The sequence below is a fragment of the Hesperophylax consimilis genome, chromosome 1, assembly GCF_061612785.1.
Source record: "Hesperophylax consimilis isolate HC1 chromosome 1, BYU_Hcon_1.0, whole genome shotgun sequence".
NCBI lineage: Eukaryota > Metazoa > Arthropoda > Insecta > Trichoptera > Limnephilidae > Hesperophylax > Hesperophylax consimilis.
The window spans coordinates 47,497,950-47,520,265 of NC_142836.1; the positions used below are offsets into that span (position 1 = coordinate 47,497,950).

General features: G+C 32.4%; 1 protein-coding gene across 1 annotated transcript; it reads right to left on the reverse strand.

The window, feature by feature from the left end:
- Positions 1-527: 527 nt before the first annotated feature.
- On the reverse strand, positions 528-5,605 carry LOC149427028 (uncharacterized). The gene is made up of 5 exons (XM_089639602.1): positions 5,534-5,605; positions 4,678-4,810; positions 2,342-2,529; positions 1,996-2,162; positions 528-1,362 (listed from the first exon to the last, which is right to left on the reverse strand). Exons 1-5 carry the CDS (start codon positions 5,543-5,545, stop codon positions 1,236-1,238), a joined length of 627 nt encoding a protein of 208 aa, XP_089495728.1. The 5' UTR covers positions 5,546-5,605; the 3' UTR covers positions 528-1,235.
- Between the last annotated feature and the right edge of the window lie 16,711 nt (positions 5,606-22,316).

Consider the following 22,316-nt stretch of genomic DNA (forward strand, 5'->3'; position numbering starts at 1 on the left):
TTTTTCTTAATATTTTTTTTGGAAAATATTGTCTTACTTAATTTCTTTTATGTATTACTTAAATTTGTAATTTTAAAAGAAATTTTTAAAAATATATAAAGATATTTATATAAAAATATTAAGCAAGAGTTTGCCGACTGTTTTTGTTTAGTATTCAGTTATCTGCAGTTCCATAGAAAAATAAATAAGAAAACCACAAAGAAAGTCACTATTGTAAATGTATTTGAATAATTGATATGAGAGCGGTAAAGAAACTATCGGCTTATTTCTGACGGATATGCGTAGGTAATACGTTTTAATTATTCATATTGACTTATTGATCTTTAAGAACAAATCAATTGTAAACATGTATCAGCCATTCTTCAATTAAAACGGAATTCCACTCTAGAATTATTGTAGGAAGGTATTACTACAAAATATTAAAATGTAGTTGTTTACCTGTTTGGACTAAAGAACAGAATTTTTGAAGAAAAATAAAGAAATTATATAAAATACGATTTATTTTTTCTTATTTTTTTTACATTTTTCATGAGTATTATAATTAATGTGTTTGTGGTATAAAAGACATATATACAGTTGGTCATTTACAACGAGTAATGTTTCTTCAGCTTAAATGAAAGGCAGTGATTTGTAAATTATCTTGCAAATAAATGCTTACTAATAATTTTCGATTAATGATGTCATGAGGTAGAAGCATGAGATGTAAAATGGAAGAAATATATTATAAAGGTACATACAATTTCATAATGTCAAGAAAAAATATAGTACACGAATAATAAAATGATTGAAAGTTTTGAAATAATGGCAAAGATTGTCATTGGTGTAAGCAAGTGAGAATAATACTTCTTGTATGGGATTAATCGAATGATTACGAAGAAAATATTTGCATTACAAAATAAAATAGAGTTTATCATTTAAGCTAGGGTACATTACTATCGCACTCACGTTCATCAGCGATCACAAAACACAACGTGAGTATAAAAATATAATATATAATATTTTTCTCCATTTCCAAGACCAACATTCACAATATGGCGTGATATAATGGTTACAGATAAAATGATGTATTAATTTTAGGTGTTTGCCAAAATACAAACGTATAAAGATGGGTTTAAAAATTTAGGGGTGACTTTGAGTTGTTTCGGAAATGGGGAAAAAGCACGCGTTGGGATGTTTGTTTGTTGGATTAGTTAATAAATATCGAGTGGGTGAAGATGGCAGGTCTGGGGTGCAGCTTAATGATGGTATCCACCATATCCGGAGTAGAGGGGGGCGTGCGCCAGGGGTGCAGCCACCACCTGCTTGATGATAGGGGCAGCGGGGTGGACGGCATGTCCGGACTTGCTTACTACTGCGTTGAAACTAGAAAAACAAAGTAAATATTACATTCACTTGGAATAAATTCACGTCACATGTTATCATTGCTTATATTAGCAACTTTTTGAATAAACAAAATAAACACTTAGTTTTAACCACGTTTATTGTTTGGATGCAATTGACACGTTTCTTGAGCTATGCTCACCTTTTTAGAACATTTTATTGTAATTAGTTTTTAAAAGCATATGTTTTTTTCTGTAAATTTATCATAAGCATGTATTTCAAATAAAAAAATAAAAAGTAAATCCTGATGAGTGGAGCATGGATCATGAAGCTTGAGTGTATCCAAACGATGAAAAGTTATTAAAATGAAGTGTTTATTATTTTAAATTAAAATGGTTCCTTAAAATAAGTTTGCTATGCTTGAAAAAAAAATTGTGCAGTTAAGATCTTAATGGTTAAAAATCATTTAAGCCTTTTGCATCTTTGAAATTTAATTGACAAAAAGAGAAAATAAAATGATCTTTTATTAGCACTAGTATCCAACAAAAGATCTGAATGTTTTTTTTGTTTTTGAGAGCAACAAATCATAATTGCAAAGAGCTAATTATCAAAGCGATACATCATCTTTCAATTGCTTGTACGTCCTACTGTAGTAAAATGATGAAAGGTTCTTACCCATTGTGGTCATCAGCGGTGTAGTCTACGGTCCTCACGGTGCCGTCGGGTTCCACCAGAGAGTACTGTCCCTTGACAACATCTCCATCTCTGGCTTCCCATTGGCTCTTCTGGTCTCCGGTATGATGGTCAGCTACTCCATAGTTGAACTCGTATTTGGGGTGAGCCTGAGGAATACAGTTAAATGTAAGATTATAAAAAAAATGTTTGGAACCTATCTCCAGAATGAGCCGACTGATAGATCGACGGATTGATGTCATCTTGTAGACAAATTGAGAAAACCATTAAATATGTTATGTTTGTTGTAAAATTCGTCATAGTGCCATAAAAAATAAGTAGAAATTACGTAGATCTCAACTGGAGCTTGCTTGATGAGGGCGGGCGCGGCGTATGCATGACTGGCGTAGGCAGGAGCGGCGTAGCCATGGGCGGCGTAGGCAGGAGCGGCGTAGCCATGGGTGGCGTAGGCAGGAGCGGCGTAGCCATGAGCGGCGTAGGCAGGGGCGGCATACCCGTGAGATACAACGGAGTGGCCTGAGAATAAAATATATTTTTTATTTACCAACCAAAGACATAAAAAATGTTCAAAAAATCTGCAGTTTATACCAAGTACCAAATACCATGAATCAATCCCATTGGATACAAATGTTTCATAAACCGATGAATAGATTTTTTTAAATAAAATTACGCTTTAAGGTTTCTTAAATTGTTAGGGAAAGTAAGCGAAATTCGACGCTTATTACAACAATGAGATTTGTCTTAATTTAAACTACTAAAATTATTTTTATCGAACAAGTCGCATTAAAATAAATTATCTCTATGAAAGCCTTTATTACAAACAAGCTGTAGTGGACAACATCATGGACTAAGTATTCAAAGTGTTAGTAGGTTTGATGTAACTCATGTACAAATGATAATAATTGATACTGCAATAAACTTTCATTCTGTTTGGAAATAAAGCAATAGATTTATGATATTTTAATATGATGGTATTCTATCTTTACAAAAGAAATCGAGACAAATTAAATAAACAATCAATGAATCCGTCGGAAATAACTAATTTAATTGAGATAACAGTTTATTTGAGAGCGCAGTCCTCGCGAATCGATGTCACACGATTAGCCACCTAATTAAGGGGACATCCGTCTAACAACCGGACGGCTGCTCAGTTAAGCAGACAACAGACATAGAAGCAGCGAAGCGTGGACTGTCATTTTAAGGTTAATGCTTAAAGGATGTTGGATTTGTCGTAACTGTGTTTCTTTTAAATACTGACGAAACAAATTTCTAAGTGATGCTTCGAGTACATAATTTTCTTGTGATAAAGTCAAACCGTGATTATAATAAATTTAAAACCAAAACATACTCGAGCTATTATATATATATATACATAAACAATATTATTTCATTAATATAATTCCTCAAAATAATAATTTGGAAAAATGAACTGCTTACTGCGGTTTAAAGCCAAATAATACACCTAATTTTTGCCGCTTATGCTTTATTTTTTGGTTTTAAAATTTGGCAAATTATGACAAGCGATCGCTCAAAATAATTTTTGCAAATTTACCATAATATGCCAAAAACCGCTCGAGCGGGCAAATGATATGTGGAAATAAATACGTTTTTATTTTAATATAATATAATAGTCGACCTTATATATATATATCTCCGAGGAAATTTGATAGAAATGTTAAAATGGTATTTTCTAACAAAATTTCAATATCGTAAGCAAGAGTCTTAAAACATAAGTTTGTATTTGAATTTGGAACTCGTTCTTCCGTAATCGGCCCCGGCTTAAAACTTCCGGTACAGCCTCTGCCGGCGCGCGGCGTGTCGTGCACGGGTAGACGGTGCGGGGGACTTGAAAGGTAGCAGGAGGGGGCGGGATGGATGCCGCGTTCTTGACCGTGAACTCGGACGAAAGCGAACGGTAACAGACCACTAACACACTTTACAGCTGTTACGAGATAAATCCCACATTATTATGTGGAGCACTTTTACTTTCACGATACGGATCGTGATTTCAAAGGTGAGACTTGTGGGAAAGTGCTGATGGAATATTGTTATGGATCAATTTATTTTTCAGAACTGGCAGTTTGATAATTTTATCAAGTATGTTCTTTGACTTGATTTTAACAAACTTCTTATACACTTTTCATTAAGAAAGAATCATTAAAAACTTCTTAAATAAGAATAAACCCCTTTACTAACTGAAATGTCCCATTGCTTGAATCATCTTGCATCTACTCTTAGTATCGCTCTTGTGTAAGATCACCATTCAGAATTGAAACATTGTTTGGAATGGCTTTGGCCGTGTTTGGTGACCAGATCTGTGTATCCAGGTACTCCCCACCTTCCTCTCTCCAATCTCCTTCCCCTACTCACTACCTTCAGCCTCAAAACATTATCCAAATAGGGATGCCATATTCTCATGGGCTAGTCGACGGTTGGGTTGGATTGGAACTATTGTGCGGTTTCACAAAAAAAAATGTTTTTTCTTAATTTATTCTATTTAAATAAGAGGTATAATATATGAGCACCAGTGTAAGGACTGACTGATTCGCAAGAGGCAAAGTGCCATTTTTATGGAACTCACTAAGAGGTTGATTTTAAATCTGGTGACACTTTACCCAAATTATTTGCGGGTGATGTTACCTAGCTTACAATTGTTTGACTTACCAAGGCTCAGGGCGGGGGCGGCGTAACCGTGCGACAGGGCGGGGGCGGCATACGCGGAGTAGGCTGGCGCCGCGTATCCTCCGGCGATAAGACCGGCCTGGGAGGCTCCCAATACTGCGAACAAGCAGAACACCTGGAAGAGAAATAAATATTTATAACAGAAAATATTCTTAAAATACTTTGTATCGGGTTTACCTACTATTTTTTTGAGCCCTAAACTCACATAATACATATTATGAGAGTATAGCGCTCATATGAGACTAGCATTACTTCTACCCGTGTTCATTTGGGAGCAAATATTTAATTAAAAATGTATTTTTAGAAGTTTTTTGTAACTATTTGTTATCTGTGTTCAAAACTACTTGGCAAGTAATGTCAAAAGGGTAAATTTATCATCAACGGTTGTAACTAATTAACTCCGTCTTTTGCAAACGTTCCCTCGGTAAAAACACCTGCAATTTAAATATTAATGTTCAACAGGCATAAAAAAAAGTTTTCAGAAACATGCATAGCCGATGAGGGAAACTATGATAAAGGGGACCAACAAATAATAATGCATTTACCGGTTACTTGGTTATCAATCAAACAAGTTGGTTATGTTAGAAAGTTGCATAAAGTGCACGAGTTATGCAATATCAATAAATTTATTGATATTTGAAAATGTTGTTTTTAACAAAATAAAAAAAAGTTAAATTCAAGCTAATAATAGTTAGGCTTGAAACACAATCAATAATTATTTTGCGATTGTGTTTATACTGAAAAACCCTTTCCTCTGGAAAAAGCGATTTGGCACAGTTTCAAAATTTATTATGAAATTGTCACCGCAGAGTGGTATATTGGAGTGGAGTGGACCTACCTGGCTGATCATTCTGAGATAGTTTCCCTTCACAATTGACTGAACTAGTGGAACTGATCACCTCTGGAACTTTACTGATACGTCCTTAGGTCCGCCCGAGCCTTATATACCCCTCCTGGTGACACCCCTCCCCCCACCACTCCACGGCTTTCCTCGGCCTTTAGGACACAGCGGACACAGGCAGACAGTAGTCAACGCATTCCACCCAAAAGGATATTGAAATCTACTATATCGAGCCTTCCCAATTATGTTGTTTGATAGATATAGGTTTAATTGCAATATCTTTATTGTTCGTAGGTTTTGCAGAAAAGGGTTTCAGATATGCAGATACTATAATTTATTAACAATCGTTGTCTTTATTCAAGGTAAATTTTTTTCACCCCGAGTAAGGAAGGGCCTGCTGCGATACCAGTTGGCTCACTTGAAAACAAGTGCTATACAATGATTTTTGTATAATTTTCTCTTAATGACTTTTAATTTTATAAAATGTTCCTAACATTTTATAAAATTAAAAGTTTGAACGGCAATACAAAGCCCTAAAAAAAATGTCCGTATACTAATTTAGAAATTCGAAAACTATTGAAAAATACTTGAAAATTTATATCGTTCGTAATTTTTTTAAAAAATCACTTAAATTTATAATTCCAATTGTGAAAATTTTCTGTAAAATATTATATTAGTAGCGCAGACGGGATATTATAATTGTGGAATTTGTAAAGCTGACTTTACAAATACGAAATAATTTCATCAGAATCATTGATATAAAAAAAATATATGTTGCCAATTTTCTTTGTATCATAATTATATATTTTTGTTGACAAATTGGAGAGATATCAGAAGAGATATCTATTACAAATATGTCCTGATGATGGACACTGTAATACAGTTCGAAATTTTGGATAAAAAAGGAGGAAACGCAACACAGCATAATTCCCCAAAAATAAAACACTACAATCCTTTTGGGCGTGAAAATCTTTAATCGTATCAGAAATAATGTAAATTTTAAATATTGCATTATTTCGAATTAATTTATTAAAATAAAATGATTTTAGTGCCCACACTTTTCTATCTATCGCTTGTTTCTAGAATCAGTTCCGATTTTCTAAATTAAAGTTCACCGAACATGAATATGCATGCACATTTTGCATCCCAAAAAAACGCTTTTAATGTCTATTTTTTCGCTCATCTGAATTTGTTCAAATAAACAGTTCCAATAACGAAAATTACACTTAAATTAAAAGCAAATTCTAGTTCCAGAGTTCATTGAACCGGATTTACAGACACTCAACCGAAATTAGTCTTTTTAATTCCAGAAATAAGTAAATAACACAAAAAATACAGGGAAACTGCTGCTCATATTGCTGGTGCAAATGCACATATTAGGCACTTTGCAAAATATTTATATATTTTTTTTATTAACTCCACGCGGGAGGCCTTGAGGTAAGTAATTTCCTTCGGGACTGTATCATATTTAGGGATGTTGTGTGGAGGGTCTTATCGTGGAAAGGAAGGAGTGAACCTGGGTCTTGAAGTGACCCATTTTGGGAGGAAAAGCATAGGCCGGCAATTCATTCCACAGCCGAGCTCAGTTGAATTCACAAATGACCCTTTGTCATGTAATATATGTTTAATATCACTTTTGAAACCGAACTTCATTAATCTTATTGCTAGCAATTTTTTTCGTAAAAAAAGTTTAAAATCATTTTTAAGTGTTGTTGAGTTCCAAAATATGTTATTGATAAATCACGCTACATACCAATTTGAAACATTGCAAATCTTTTTAAATACTTTAAACGCCAGATATTATAGAAATTCTCGTTCAGTCAGTGATATTCTGACAAAAACATGTTGTTGACGCACTTTCGTGATTTATTTTGTTTCCTTAACATTTTCAAAACATTGTTGGATTTAATTTGAAAATACCTTCGTTTCCACAAAATGTGTAATAATAATTCCTCAAGGTCATGCACATAAAAGCTGCCCTGCATTAATCTATTAAGGCAGCGGAAATTAAAAAAAATACACATTAAATGTTATAAACTATCGGCAATAGAAAAGAACATAACATTTAAATATCAAATAGATTTATTTTATCGCAACCTATCAAACATATCCAAATATCCAACCGCCAAATGAAAAAGTTTTCATAGCTTTACTTCAGCGTTTAATTGGACTTATTTTATAAAATGTATTTATACTGAGTGTGTTTGATAGATATACGTTAATAATATTTATGCAAAATGCATGATTATATTATTATCATATTTATTTTTTTAAAACATTTTAGGCTAAGCAGATTCAGATAATATATGCTTTATAATACTATAATGGAGTAAAAAAACTCAGTTTAACTCAATCAGCTCAATAATGTGGCATATTATATTTTTTTGGCTGGCACAGTCTTATTTTAAGTTGGAACCGAAATTTAAGAATAAAAAATATGTTATTTGTCATATTGTTAAAGCATTAAAATGAATGTCAATGCAAATTATTCAGTTAAAAACACAATTTTGATCATATGGGAGTGTCAAAAATGTTATAGGATTAAATTTTTTGTTCAAATTGTGCCAATTATTTAAAAAATAATGTGCAATCTCCAAAAAAAGTCCTAAGTTTTTTGGAGAAAATTTAAAATTACTATACAAAATCATTACTAAAAGCATACCAGACCTTAACTACATAACATACCCGTACTAGAACTAAAGGGCATCATATATTTTTTGTCCCCTTCGCTAAAACTACTTAGGGTCAAAGAAAATTTAAAAACTTTGCAACAAACATAGCATACTACTGGCTTCTAACGAAAAGGTAAATTATTCTAAATAATTAAGTCAAGAAATATAAAACATCAACTAATTTCTTAAAATCTCTTTTTAAGTATGTACATATTTCCAATGGTATTGCTGATTGTCGTTTTTATGCCGTATTGTGTTGTTATTTTTGCTATAAACTGCTCCTACTCTCAACACGAGATTTCCGATTGAGACAGGCACAGTACATCTATAAATGTAATTTGGTAAATAAAATTGGATGTTCAAATAAATATAAAATACATATCTACTCTTTTTTTATGGAGCTACCTGATTCAGTTATTTTTAACAACTTCAGAGATAAGCGGTGTACCAACTTCAGAATAAACATCTTTTTATGGTTCGCCTGTAATAAATTATTTTTTCGAAGAAACACACCTACTCTAAGTGATACTTGTAAGATCATTAAGATATTAATCTTAATAATTCATTAAAATAACTATTGCATAGAAACTTGCTCGAGTAAACATTTTAGGAAATAAGAAAAACGGTTTATTAATTTTTGATCGGTAAACATAAAATTATGTCACGGTCTGTACATTTATCAAATATATGAATATTTATAGAGGAAACATAATAAATAACCTATTTGTACGTGGAAACACCACGGATCTATTGGGATTATATGTAAATGAAGGTTAACGTTTATTTATGCTTCCAAATAATTTAAATGAAATAAACGCGAACTGAAAATAATTACATTTGGGAGATGAGAATGACTAACACCGCTCCGAGAACCATTATGTAATAGTCACCCAATAGTTAGTAGTTCGCTACGCTTAGTGACTTAGTAGGGGTGCCCGGGTTCATGGGTGAGGTTTGAAGAGGACTTGGTCGATGGAAGCGTCTACCCACATACTGCTTGGCGAACCGGATCGGGAAAGACTGGTTGAGGGAGACCTTTTGACCTCTTGATCCATCGCCTTGACTGCAGTAGGAGGGGTGGATTCATACTTCCTTCACTCCTGGACAGAATATGGATAAACTTATTTAAACTAAATAATATAAAATAATGTAATGTCAAAGGATTCGTGCAAGGTATTATGCTTAGTAGAAAATAGCACTAGTGCTGTAGGATTTTACACGTTCGGTAGTATTATTATTTTTATTGGTATTATTTGTTCACAGTACGTATTCCCAAATTAAAGAATGTTAGGGGCTCAACAGGCTCTCGTAGAGGGTTGGGTATAATAAGCAAGTTACTGGGGTTGTTTAATATATGGCAAGGACATAGATTCGTTGCTCTTTATCATGTGTAAATGTTTGAATGTTTATGGTATACTTACATTCTATAATATATTCATCATTTCTTTATGCATTTTTTTTACCCAGATATCTATTAATTTACAAACATCCCGGATTATGAATAACCCGATAAGCGGAATATATTATATAATTATTCTTCTTCGATGGCGCTACAGCCCATATCGAGCTTTGGCCTCCTGCAACAGTCGCCTCCAACTCCTCCTGTCCTCAGCGGCTGACTTCCAGTTTGTCACCTGGAGAAGCTGTGCTGCATCCCCTCTTACCTCATCTTCCCACCTCAGTCTGGGTCTTCCCACTTTTCTCTTTCCACCTGGGTGACCAGTCAGAATTCTTTTTGGGACGCGTGTATCCGGCATTCTCTGTACATGCCCAGCCCATCTCAGCCTGAGGAGTCTCATGTGTGCAGAGATGCTAGGGGCCTTATATATATCGTACAATTCTATATTGTGCCGGATACGCCACTGTTCGCCCTCTTTCACGGGTCCACATATTCTCTTTCACGGGTCCACATATATATAATTATAACTTGACATATTTATTTATTGCGTTGTGTTTTATTTTAGTCTACATTTCAAGTATGTATAAGGTCATTTGATCATGGTTATTTTCTAATATTGTTCGGCGCCCTTGAAATAATATTTAACAAAAACGACGTTATAAAAATAACTCAAGTATTACGGTGCATAATGTTCTTGTTTAGTATCAGTAGAAGAAGGAGGGAAACAACATCAAGCATGAGGTTGAAAAGTTAACACTTTCCTGCATTTAGGTAAACAATTAACTGCTCGACGGAATTAAATTAAGTAATAAATTAGCCGATGTTGCGCGGTCATTGTTATAAGACGTTCGCGCTGATTGGATTGTATCCGTTTAAAAGTGCTTCATGCTCATATAACTAATTAACAAAAAGTGTATTTTAGTACACGCATAAAACATTGTGAGTTACGGCCGGGTAGAGTTTAAAAAATCAAAATCGACAATCTTGAAAATCGTCCGTTTGGTGAAGTAATTAGATTCGAATGGTCAGGAACATCCAATCTATCTTTTTCCCTAAATTCTACTTGTCCCATTTGGGCTGAGCTGTTGTCTTGTTGTGGAAAGAGCAATGTTATTTTTGGAGAAGCACGTTTTTGCTTGCTTGTTTTATATGCGATTATTATATAAAATAATGTTATGTAAAAACAGAACCATTAATGTAAGTCACATTACAACAACATCACTATCCAACTTTACATACTCAGTTTTCACTACTTACACATTTAATGCTTGCTCATTTGTGAAATTGATTTAAAATCGATAAAATTATCATCACTGAAAAATAATGTTTGGGTTAGTTAATCAAATTGATCTCTTAAAATAAAAATCATTCAATTTCAACAGACCACAAAAATATTAAAACACACAAACAATCATTTAAATTGATGGCCGTAGGACAGAATTGAGTGAAAACACGTACGGTAATGGCGTGATTACAGAACATTAGAAAATGAAACATGTTCAAAATAAACGACGTAAGACATTGATAAACACTTATTATTGGGGGTCATTTGACAGAATCAAACAATTTTTTACTCTAATGAATCTATTATTACTAATATAAATGTATTTAAAAAAAATCATTTTTTTTGGTTTGACTGAGGATTGAACCTTCCTCCCCAGGGTCTCGCGGATAACTGCCGTGAACTTTTAAAACTTTTTAAATTTATGAAACCTACATCCTCAAGGAATGGATTTAACCACACTAACTACTGAGCCAAATTCCAATTGGGTGGAACCGAAATTCATTTATTGATTTAAATGCATTGTAATTGACAACGAGTAAATCTGCCGAGTTTCAACTCGATCGGATATCAGGAAGTGGGTTGATTTCCACTTCCAAGAATCCACTTCATTCATGAAAACGATAGTGAAATTTAAATAGTTGCATTTAAAAACTCCAACGCTGAGGTATTGTATAACATGTTAGTACTTTTGTTAGAAGTGTTCATAATTGACCTTTCGAAATGTCTTTGTTTTTGCAAAGACCAATAAAACGATGACACGTATTTTGATATTAATAAAAAAAACAAAGAAGCACGTTTTTATGATGAAGGATAAAATAATGTTTGATATTTTTCTGCGGAAAAGTCCATTTATATGGCATTTTATACAAATTTTAAGTCAGTTAGTTTTTGGACAGAGCCTCGTCTTCTTCATTACCAGATAAAATGATTGAATCATTAATTACACATTTAAAAAAACTAAAAGGGACGCTTAGATAGATTGGGCATGTAAAGCGAATTTACGAATAAAAGAGTGTCAGGAGAATATATGACGCAAATTTAAATGGCAGAAGAAGTCAGGGCCGCCCGAGAACGACATTAAATGATCAAGTTTACCACAACTGAGTTGTTTAGGGACTGTCCTATTTGACTGGCCACTGGTTAGTTGAAAAAGCATATTGATTATAGCGTATAACAATCGAACTATATTTTAGATTGGCGAATTACGCATCATTAAAAAGTTTTCAGCCAAATTTTGTGTTACTGTATACAGAGGCTTTTGGGTAGAAATGAGGACCAAATATCATGTATACTTTGTATTTCATAAGATTATCATTCACTGTACAGAATGACGCCCGTGTAATCCGATGGTTAATTTTAGCCCACAAGCATTGGTAGATAGAAAAGTATGCATGTGTTTGAAATGAAGCTAAATCAAATTCAACAACGCATTAAAATAATTCCAAGAATGCACCATGACTGTCAAAATAAAGATTGAACTATAATAACATTGACATCATTTCACCTTGTGCCCATATCGCCTACTTAATTTGGTCTCGAAATGCATACGGAATTTTTGAAACTTCTAATACCCTACTTCCATACGTAACAAAGAGCTTATTAAGTGCCTATGCTCTCTTACAGTGCCTTAGTAATTGATTAATTAGCTGCATTGATTATGTTTGCTAGAATAAAATAGTTTAAAATCTATTTTTTTGCTGCAATGAAAATCATTTCAAATTTTTGTTTCTTAGGAACCGATATAAAAAAATAGTTTATTTTTAAGTGCTTCGTGCTCATATAACTATTAATTGACGAAAATGTACATTCGACAACCATTTAAAATCTAATCTTTGTTTAACTTTAGCTAATTTGTATAACTATTTCTGAACTGCTAAGTACTGAGCATTTCTCTACCATCCATTTATCCCAAACGGCTTTCAGAACATTTTGAATATGTATGTATGCCGTAGTTAGAAGTGCCACGCCCCTGAAATATGAATAGCTACATTAATACTACGGAAAAATAATGGGCTATTTATGAAAAAAAAAATCCTTATTTCTTTGAAAAATCGAAATCCCTGCTTAATAGAGTGGAAGATACTCTCAGTATCGCCCTGGTGTAATACCACCATTCAGAATTGAAGCGTTGCTTGAAATGGCTTAGGTCTTGGTTGTTGACCAGATTTGAATAGTCAAGGACTTCCCTTCCTCCTTGCCTTCAGCCTCTCAATATACCTCAATTTGGGATGCCATAGTCTCACTAGCTCCAGACGGTTAGGAGCAGCTGGGACTTTATTCGCATAAAAAAATATCAAATTGCCAACAAACAATGCGTCATTTTAAATACAAGATGTTTGAAACAAAGCTTTAAAACTATTAATATTCAATAATAATTAAAATTAGAATTTTCACAATTAGTTTCGCTTGATTGTTAAAACCCGTGACTCATTTAAATAATAAATCTGAGTAGATAAAGATTTGTTGTGGTTTCTAAAACGAAGGTTCATTCAACAATTAAAGTCAAATTACTCAATTCAATACAAATTGCTTCCTTCCGGCAAAGAACACATATATTCGCATGTTGGATAATCAATCAGTTTAATAATGAATAGCTTAAAAACTGCCGTTAATTAATTTAAATATTTTGTTGCAAAGTCAGTCACCATAACTTTCGTAAACAGGTCACAGGTCGACTGTGATAACTCCCATGTTTCACCTCGTTCCTTCGGTAGATGCTATTTTTTATAAGTGACCGGACCGGTTTCACCTTATGACGAGCATTTTTCACACATTTTTTTAACTAAATCTATGGTACGCATAGCTACATCAGGAATGAGCGTTGATGGTTCTTTAATAATAATAATAATAATAATGTTTATTTCAGCTGGACAGATCTTAATGAGCCCCTGATATTGTTGATATATATACCATAGTTATAAAGGTGTTTTATTCACAAAAACTCACAGTAATGGTAATTTAAAATATTGGTTTAAAACCGAATGGGGTTCTTTATCAGGTTACTTAGGAATTAATGCATGTGAAAAATTCCTTTGATCAATTTTATTTTTCATGTATCATCAGTTTTTGAACCCGCCAAAATTTTTATCGTTCTGCTTAAAAGGTATTAAAACTTTGGTTTTCAGGCTGTATTTTACCCTATCACGGAGGTATCTTAACGTGACTACGTGACTACTTGCTTTTATGCCGTTTATTTACTGTCACGTATTCAATTAAGTCAATATTGTAAACGTCAAAAAAGCTGAATGTTTTCATTTTCAGCGGTCAGCCACAATGTTATCATATAATAATATAACCTTTGGTGCTCAATGGATTTTAAATCACTTAGCAGTTTAATTAGCACCAGCATTAAACTTGAAGATAGAGGTATTTCATTCTCCCTTTTTAATCATTTAAATTACAAAATAACCTATTAGTAATAACATTTGGTCTTAATATGTATAGTTATCAGATTTTTAGTACTAACGGTTCACTTAAATTCTATCACATTTTGATACCAGCTGCACTATTTGAAACTCTTTATTTTCTCTTTCATAGCAAAACGTTATTTGAAAACCGATTTTTTCAAAGATACCCTTGAAAGAAACCGAGTCATAGTAATTATTATAACCCAAAGCCACATAATTCTTAATACTAATATGTGCAAATATGCAAGACATTTAGATTTTTAGTCAGACAAGCATACAATGTTCGTAATGTCAGTTCATCTTGCTTTTTAATATAAACGTGCTCGAATCTAGTTTGATATCAGCACGAAAATAAATTAAGTAGAGCTTTTTCCTTACTAATCATAATTGATAGATTTTCCATCTGTCCAAGACAGTTGATTATTTTTTTTCTACTCTACACTCATTGGAATTCAACCCACTGGGGTTTTCTCCGATTCTCTTTCTTGACACGGGTTGGTTTTAAGGATGTATGAAAATTACTACGTCATTTTAAACGAAAAATTTTGTGCTACCAGGATGCGAGAAAATTTCTAAATCTAAATTTGAAATAGACGGAAAAAATACGATCTTGATCGCCGCTCACCAGTCCCATATCAAAGGTTAATGGACCGCCATTTATTTTTGCTCAATCTGTCAGCTCATTGTTGTAAAAAAATACCACGCAGAACTGACCACTGCCCATAAAAGTCTTTATTACATGATACAGAAAAGAAAGGTTTGAACGAGAACACAAAGGTAGCATTTAACCAACTAACTTAGAGTCACGTTCAACCTTCGGGTATTGTCCATTTAGAAACAAGGAAACTGTTCAAGTCTTATTACAATAGGTTTAGGACTAAGGCAAAGTCCTATGTACTCATAGGTAGGTTCTATGTATCCTTTGATTAGAGTATTATGTTTCTAACCTCTGGTGACTTTGACGATTATTTTAATAATTGGTTGATAAATCAGGGAGCGTCGTTGTCGATCAATGCAGCTATTATTGAATGATTTCGACCTAGATGTGATTTATAATTACGTCATTATTGTTGAGTTAATCTTTATAACTCACAAAGCAGTGGTATTATCGGTATAAATCCATTTATTTGTTACCCTACCTAGGAAAATATCCGGGCGTGTTCTGACCTCCTTTTTTCCGATGTTCGCTGTTTTTCAGAACAAAACGTTAATAGTTAATTCTTACTCGTAGAGATGATTTATTGTGATTACTTATACCCAAAGGTATTATTTTTGCTACGCTCTATGAGTCATCTTCCCCCTTTATCAAGATTGGCTTCTTCAAGTTATTAAAAAAATATTCCATAACGTTTAAGAAAATATATCTTATTAAGGGGAAAACGAAAATGAATTTTCTTCGGAACCATTTCAATCAAAAGACAAACAACAGGACGGCATTGCCTTGTGTCATCGGTCAGAGGTCATGCATCATAATATCAAAGGTTTTTCGGTTCTCTGATTGATTATAGTGTTGAGGAAATACTTTATGCAAACTATTTTATGTGGCTTCAGATGTCCTTCAACTCTAACAGATGTCCTTCAAGCATATTTTATTTTGTATATCTATCGACATCAACTTTATTCCCCGGAAATTTAAAGGTTAGATCATAGTTATTTTAATATGATGGTATACTCTGTTAACATTAATTACCTTTTTTATATTGTCTAAGGATAATCTGTAGCTATAAATAAAAAAATAAAAATATGCACCAGTTGCGCTGCTTATAGATTAACCTTTTCGGATTTAATTTACGGCTTTAGGTATTTTCTATGCCATAATAATTAGTATCAGAAGATTTTTTGCTCAATAATGTGTGAAACTTGGCAAACATGCTAATTACTTATCTTGATGATTTTACTTCTGCTTAAAGATAAAGGCACAACAAAAAAGTATTGGAATATATTTAAAAAACTTTACTTAGTGAATAATATTGTTTATGACAGTCTTTGAGATTTTTTGTGGCTGTCGATTATAGTACATTAAAATTATTTAAAACAATATATCAAGTATGAAATACATGATAATTTAATAGGATAAAAATTTAAAAAAGGATAAATTAATTATATTTTTTATGTGCGAGTTGCAGTGAAATTAGGTAAATACATTATATAAAAAGATAACCTCTGTTTTCAAAGGCCTTATCAGGCGGTCAGGTAATTGGAAGAAATTCAATGCATCTCTTTATTAAGAAACTATCAGTCACACTCGAAATATTTTGTAACTTTTTTTACCGGATATTTATAAGTAACCAGGTAGGTACTTACTTTTCAAGCTTGCTATATAGAATTTTTTAGCCCATCTTCTAGTTATTTCTTTCTCATATCCAGAAATAGGAGTGCATAATCTCTCTTGTTTCCGTGTGGTATTACAAAAATACAGTTGCTGCTTCAAAAGCCATAATTTAACCTACTAATTAACAAATTTGGACTGGCACACTTGCATAATTAATAAATTAATTACTTACAGGTAATTAATTACAAGTAATTAATTAATTATTACGTTATTTACCAGTTTTTATGACTTTATGCCAAAGTATTTTTATTACTTTATGCATATAAGAACAGTTAAAATTTTAAATTGTTTAACATCCGCTAAACCCAAATATTAATAATTTTTTCACATCATATGGCAGTATTGAAAAAAAAATTATTATTTTTTTAATGTATTTTAAAATTATTTCGGCACTTTAAGATCGAATACTAATTCAAATTTAAATAAAATTTGTTTATTATTTTTCTGTAAGAGAATAATAAGGTTTGGTTTTTCTAATACCTGAAATTTTCTTTTCTATGACGTCTATCTTTTTTCGCTAGGAATTCAAATCGTAGAAGAATACTTTTATTTTTAAAATTCGTTGCTGGTGTTTCATCGATTTTCTCATGGTTTTTGTAATTGTTGTTTACTTCTCATTTATTTGGGCCGATATTGTGCAGTCTACACTCTACAGTCAATGGAAATTGTCGGTACTCGCTTTAATTTATGATTGCTTTTATTTGCGTGCATGCACCAGAACAAGAACGTTAACACGTAACCACGGGATAATTTTTGTAAGTAGGCCAACTTAAAGGAAATTTCGAAGTATTTTCTACAGAAATAACAACAACAACTGGTGGCTGTCTTTATTTGATCTAGTAAGGCAAGACTTGGAGCGATTTAGTTATCAAATAACGTGCCTTATACCTGCAACTGCAGAGTATAGTATAGTCAGTAAGTCAGTAAGGTGGGTGGAATGTAGGTATTATTCACCAAGCAGGAAGTGTAAACCGTTGCAGAAAGTTACGCAACAAGTTATGTGTCCCCGTTGACAAAGAAACAGTCATTTGTTAAAATCGCGGGTCCAAATGTATTCGCTTGTCGGTATTCCAATACCCACTCAGCACTGACTGATATGTTGATGGCTACTTTCTTACTATGCGCTATGCTTGCCAAGAACTCTATCTGGAGCAGAATAATATGTAACAATTGTTGGAAACCCTTATCTTTGTTTTATAATCACGAACTGCATTGTTTTGCTTTATATTATAATTCGGGCTTTCGTACCAGTAGACCGTATCTATTTTTTAGTTATTTATTCATTTAATAAACAGTTACTTTTTTCGTTGAATCATTTTGTCTGCCCGCACAATCAGATATTTTTAATGCTATTTATGCTAAGCTCTTCACAGTGATGAGTAGATTTTTGAAGCGCGTTGAATATTTTATTTGAAGTGATCGTTTGATATTTTAAATTTATATTTAAGTATGCGTTCAATTATTACCTCCAATATATAAGAGATAAGAAAAAGTGTTAAAATTAGTCATAAATATTTAATAATTTTCAAAATTTCCTCGTTTTGTATTTTTCCACCCAATCATTTCTCCTTCTAACGAGCATGTAATTCCCCAATTAATTACCCCAACTTCTACCACTTCTTGCTGATTTCATTCTTCTGCTGATTTGGGTGTGGCCTTCCCCCCTCCTCCCTCCCCGCGGACAACGAATATTTTATAAATACGACTTATTTAGATTTAGTGTATACTAAACTAAGTGTTGTAAAGAAAGCATTTCGATTTTAATAATTATTCATCCATTAAACTCGAAGTATTTTAGATTATTTTCAAATGCACACTTTTTTCAATGATAATTTATTCCAACAACTTGTTTTGAAAAGAGATTAGTCGGTAATTTATCAAATAAGATCTCGATCCATCCGACTGCTAGACTGAAGAATTCTACTCACCGAGTCATCGGCTGCCCCAATCATCAAACAAATATTTATTACATTTACGGTATGCTTCATATTTTAAGAATTTATTAACCGTTATAGTAAATATTGTGGTATGTGGGAACTGATTATTTTATAACCAATTTAATCTACCCGTGGTATACCTTTTAGCCAAACTAATCGAGAGTTATTCGACAATATTGACGTCACTAAATAAAATAAAAATATTAATGGAAATGAAAATGACTTTAATATCTAAGCGCAAGAAACAAGCGGCTTCAATATTAATTTAATGATTGGTTAACAAGAAGCAATTTGCTTTTTCTCCTTTTTCTTAACTTAACCCTACGGAAATATGAACAGCAAAACATGTACCTCATAGAATAACCGAAGAGAATTGTCCCATTAACTTTTTTGTGTTTACATCGTTCCATTATGACGCAGCTAGTTTTTTCGTATGAACTAATTAAATATTAAACAGCAAATAATACATAAAGCAAGTGGTTTTTTTTCTTCTGAGGAATGTTCGTCTTTTTATGGTTGACTTCCTCGTACTAATTTACGACGCTTGCCAAATAAAAACAAATTACCCAACAATGCTTAAAATCACTACATTATCGTACTTTTAAACGTGTCTGAAAACAAACTGAAAATAAAAGAAGAAAATTATTTAAAATATCGCAAGAAACCGTTTAATAAGATGAATTTAGTCATCTACTAAGGAGTACAGCATATGTGGACGGATTATAAATTTAAACATTTTTATTTACTTTGGACGAAATTCTAGAATGTTTTAAACGATTGAAAAGATAAATTGTTTTCAAAATATGTAACCTGCTGCACACATCAATCATTAAAATGTTTATTTATTTGATATTAAAGAAACAAACAGTGCATTAGTTAAGGTGATGAAACAATATCCAGGAATTAGATATTTCATATTGGGTACCTATGATATGTTTCCTTGTAATGTCTGCTAACTGGTATGTTTTTTTCTAATTACCCGGTGTAGTATATAGGTGTGTGAGTGTGTGTGTGTGTGTAATGTATGTGTGAATGTGTGTTCATATATGTATGCGCTTTGAACAGTTTGTATTATTGACATGATGCCACTTTTGAATTTAGGCAGTGAATCTGAAAAAATGTCAATGTTTGAGTTTAGACAAATATCATTTATAGTACACGTGAATTCAACATTTTCTGAATATTAGAACATTCGTCCCACTTTTAATAATGATCTGAAAACTTTATTCTCATACGCTCACTTTCGAATTTAAATTTAAGTTGCTCATCGCCCCAAAGTTAATGTACGTCGTATTTCATGAAATCACGATAAATAAAAAAATAGCGATTTCCAAAAAAAAATTACACTGCAGACATTATTTTAATATTTTGAAAAACTGTGGTGAAGTTGATATCACGGTTTCCAAGTATTCATGAAAATTATGCAAGAAATTTTTTACTATTTCTTTTTATTTAGGAAACAAACAGTCGTACATTTAAACATAAACGGTAATTGTTCATAAGTTCTAGACCAATAAAGTTCCATTAAGTTTATTATTTATTATAATACCTCTACTAAGAGATAATATTATTGTTATAAAAATATTATTATTATTTTAGACCAACGTGTGTTATTTTTATTTATTTGTTAATCGGGAATATGTGTTTACAGTTAACATAATATATTACATACAGAGAACCAAAAAAAGTTTTATAGAATAAAACAGCTTTTGAAATGCAGTCAAAAATAATATAATGTAGGTTGCAGGTACATGTGCATAATACATTAAAGATAGTAAGATAATAACAGAAAAGTAATGAGAGGAACAAGTAGTTTTTATATTGTGGACAAATAGAAAGAATCAAAAAGTTTATGCAATAGTTCATATTCCTATAGCATTAACATAACATTTTTGGAAAATAGTTTGGAAGCTTTTTCGAATCGTTCTGTTTTACTTTCCAGTATGAGCTTTAATGGCTTGAAAAAATCTGTGACAATTTCAAATATGTAATATCTCTTTCAGATACTCAGACACATTACTTTAATTACGAATTCTATTTTTCACGTTAGTTTAAAAATGATGTCAATGAAATTAAAAAACACAGAACTAAAAAAGGTAATTTCCTTTCTGATCCTAGAAAAGATGTATTATTGGTGTGGATTATTTATTAATCACGTTCCATTGCAAGTTCAAATGTATTTACTTCCACTAAGCAAATTTCTCAACACCTCTTTTGATTTACGATCAAATTGACCGGATAAATGTTGTGTAAAACTATTGCCATTATCAACGCCGCCATAAGTCTCTCAGACGCTTTTTTGTATTGTTTTTTCCTTTCGATATCATAAGCCCGGGTGATTCAGCGTCTTTCCTTAGGATACCTGTATTAAAGATAAATAGATTTAATATCGACCTTGGACAAATCCGTTCTGCCCGTGGCGATACTGATCCGGGTATTAAGAATAGAGACGAATGAACTTCGGATCGAGAAATTATTATTGTTATTATTAATCATTGGTGCGTAAAGCGGTAAGTTAAGAAAGGGGCGCTATGAACGTGAATTAACGATGAAAAAAGGTTTTGTGATGTACATGGAATATGGACAAAATCTCAGAAAACAGGCAATGTACTAGTAAGCCACGAATACTTGGCTTCTCTTTTTATTGCAACTAGTTCATATATTGTCGTGGGTTCAAATCCCGGCGTGTTAGAGTAAATTTTATTTGGTAAATTTGGATAATTTCACAATTTATTCATTTTAAATAATTATATATAGTTTGCTTGCGGCACGTTCCAGAATGGAAAATACTACCAAAATCGCCCTGGTGTAAGACTACCATTCAGAACTGAAACGTCTCTTGAAATGGCTTTAGCCGTGTTTCGTGACCAGATCTGATATCCAGTTACTCCCCCATCTTCTTCCTCCCCATAACCTTTCTCTCCCCACTACCTCCAGCCTCGCCACATACCCCAAATGGGGATGCTTTGGTCTCACAGGCTCCAGTCAACTAGGAGCAGTTGGGACTCTTGTGCGGTATATATAAAAAACAAATTTTAAATATTGTGGGCCGAAATTGAACCCGCCATCTTCCACTTAATGAATAGACAACTTGCTGGAAATGCTTATCAGCCTTATAACAATAACGTGTTACAACTGTAATGGTTCTTAAGATGGGTATTACTAACATGGTTAGGGTATTATTGCATTGATGCAATTTGCCACTACAACTATTTCAATGCTTATCTTGGATTTTATGAATAATAACATCATCGTTTATTAAGATACTGGATTACTAATTACAAAAACTTTACAAATGCATGGTGAGATTCCATGATACAAAAGCTCAATCCTTCAGAAGTTCCAGTCAGTAATAAGAGTAGAGTCGTGCAATATTATATGTAGAAGTACCAACTCAAATTTAAAATATAATTAAACACAATGTTTCGGTCTGGATAAAAAAAATATATAGATTTTTTTACATAACTTTAAAATACCAAATAAAACACACATTTATATTTAGATCTATATTTTATGTCCTTATAATATTATTAGAAGAAGTAAAGATTCTTATTAAATAAGCAGTACTCATTTTACTACCGGTGCCCAAATCAAAAACACATGAGCAGAGGTATTTTTAGTAAGGTGTTCACGAAACAGCATAATGTATAAATCATTTACAGTACCACATAACATTTTTACTTTACATTGTATACTTATATTAAATTTTATAAAAAAAAATTATAATGAAATGTTTATATTATGGCGG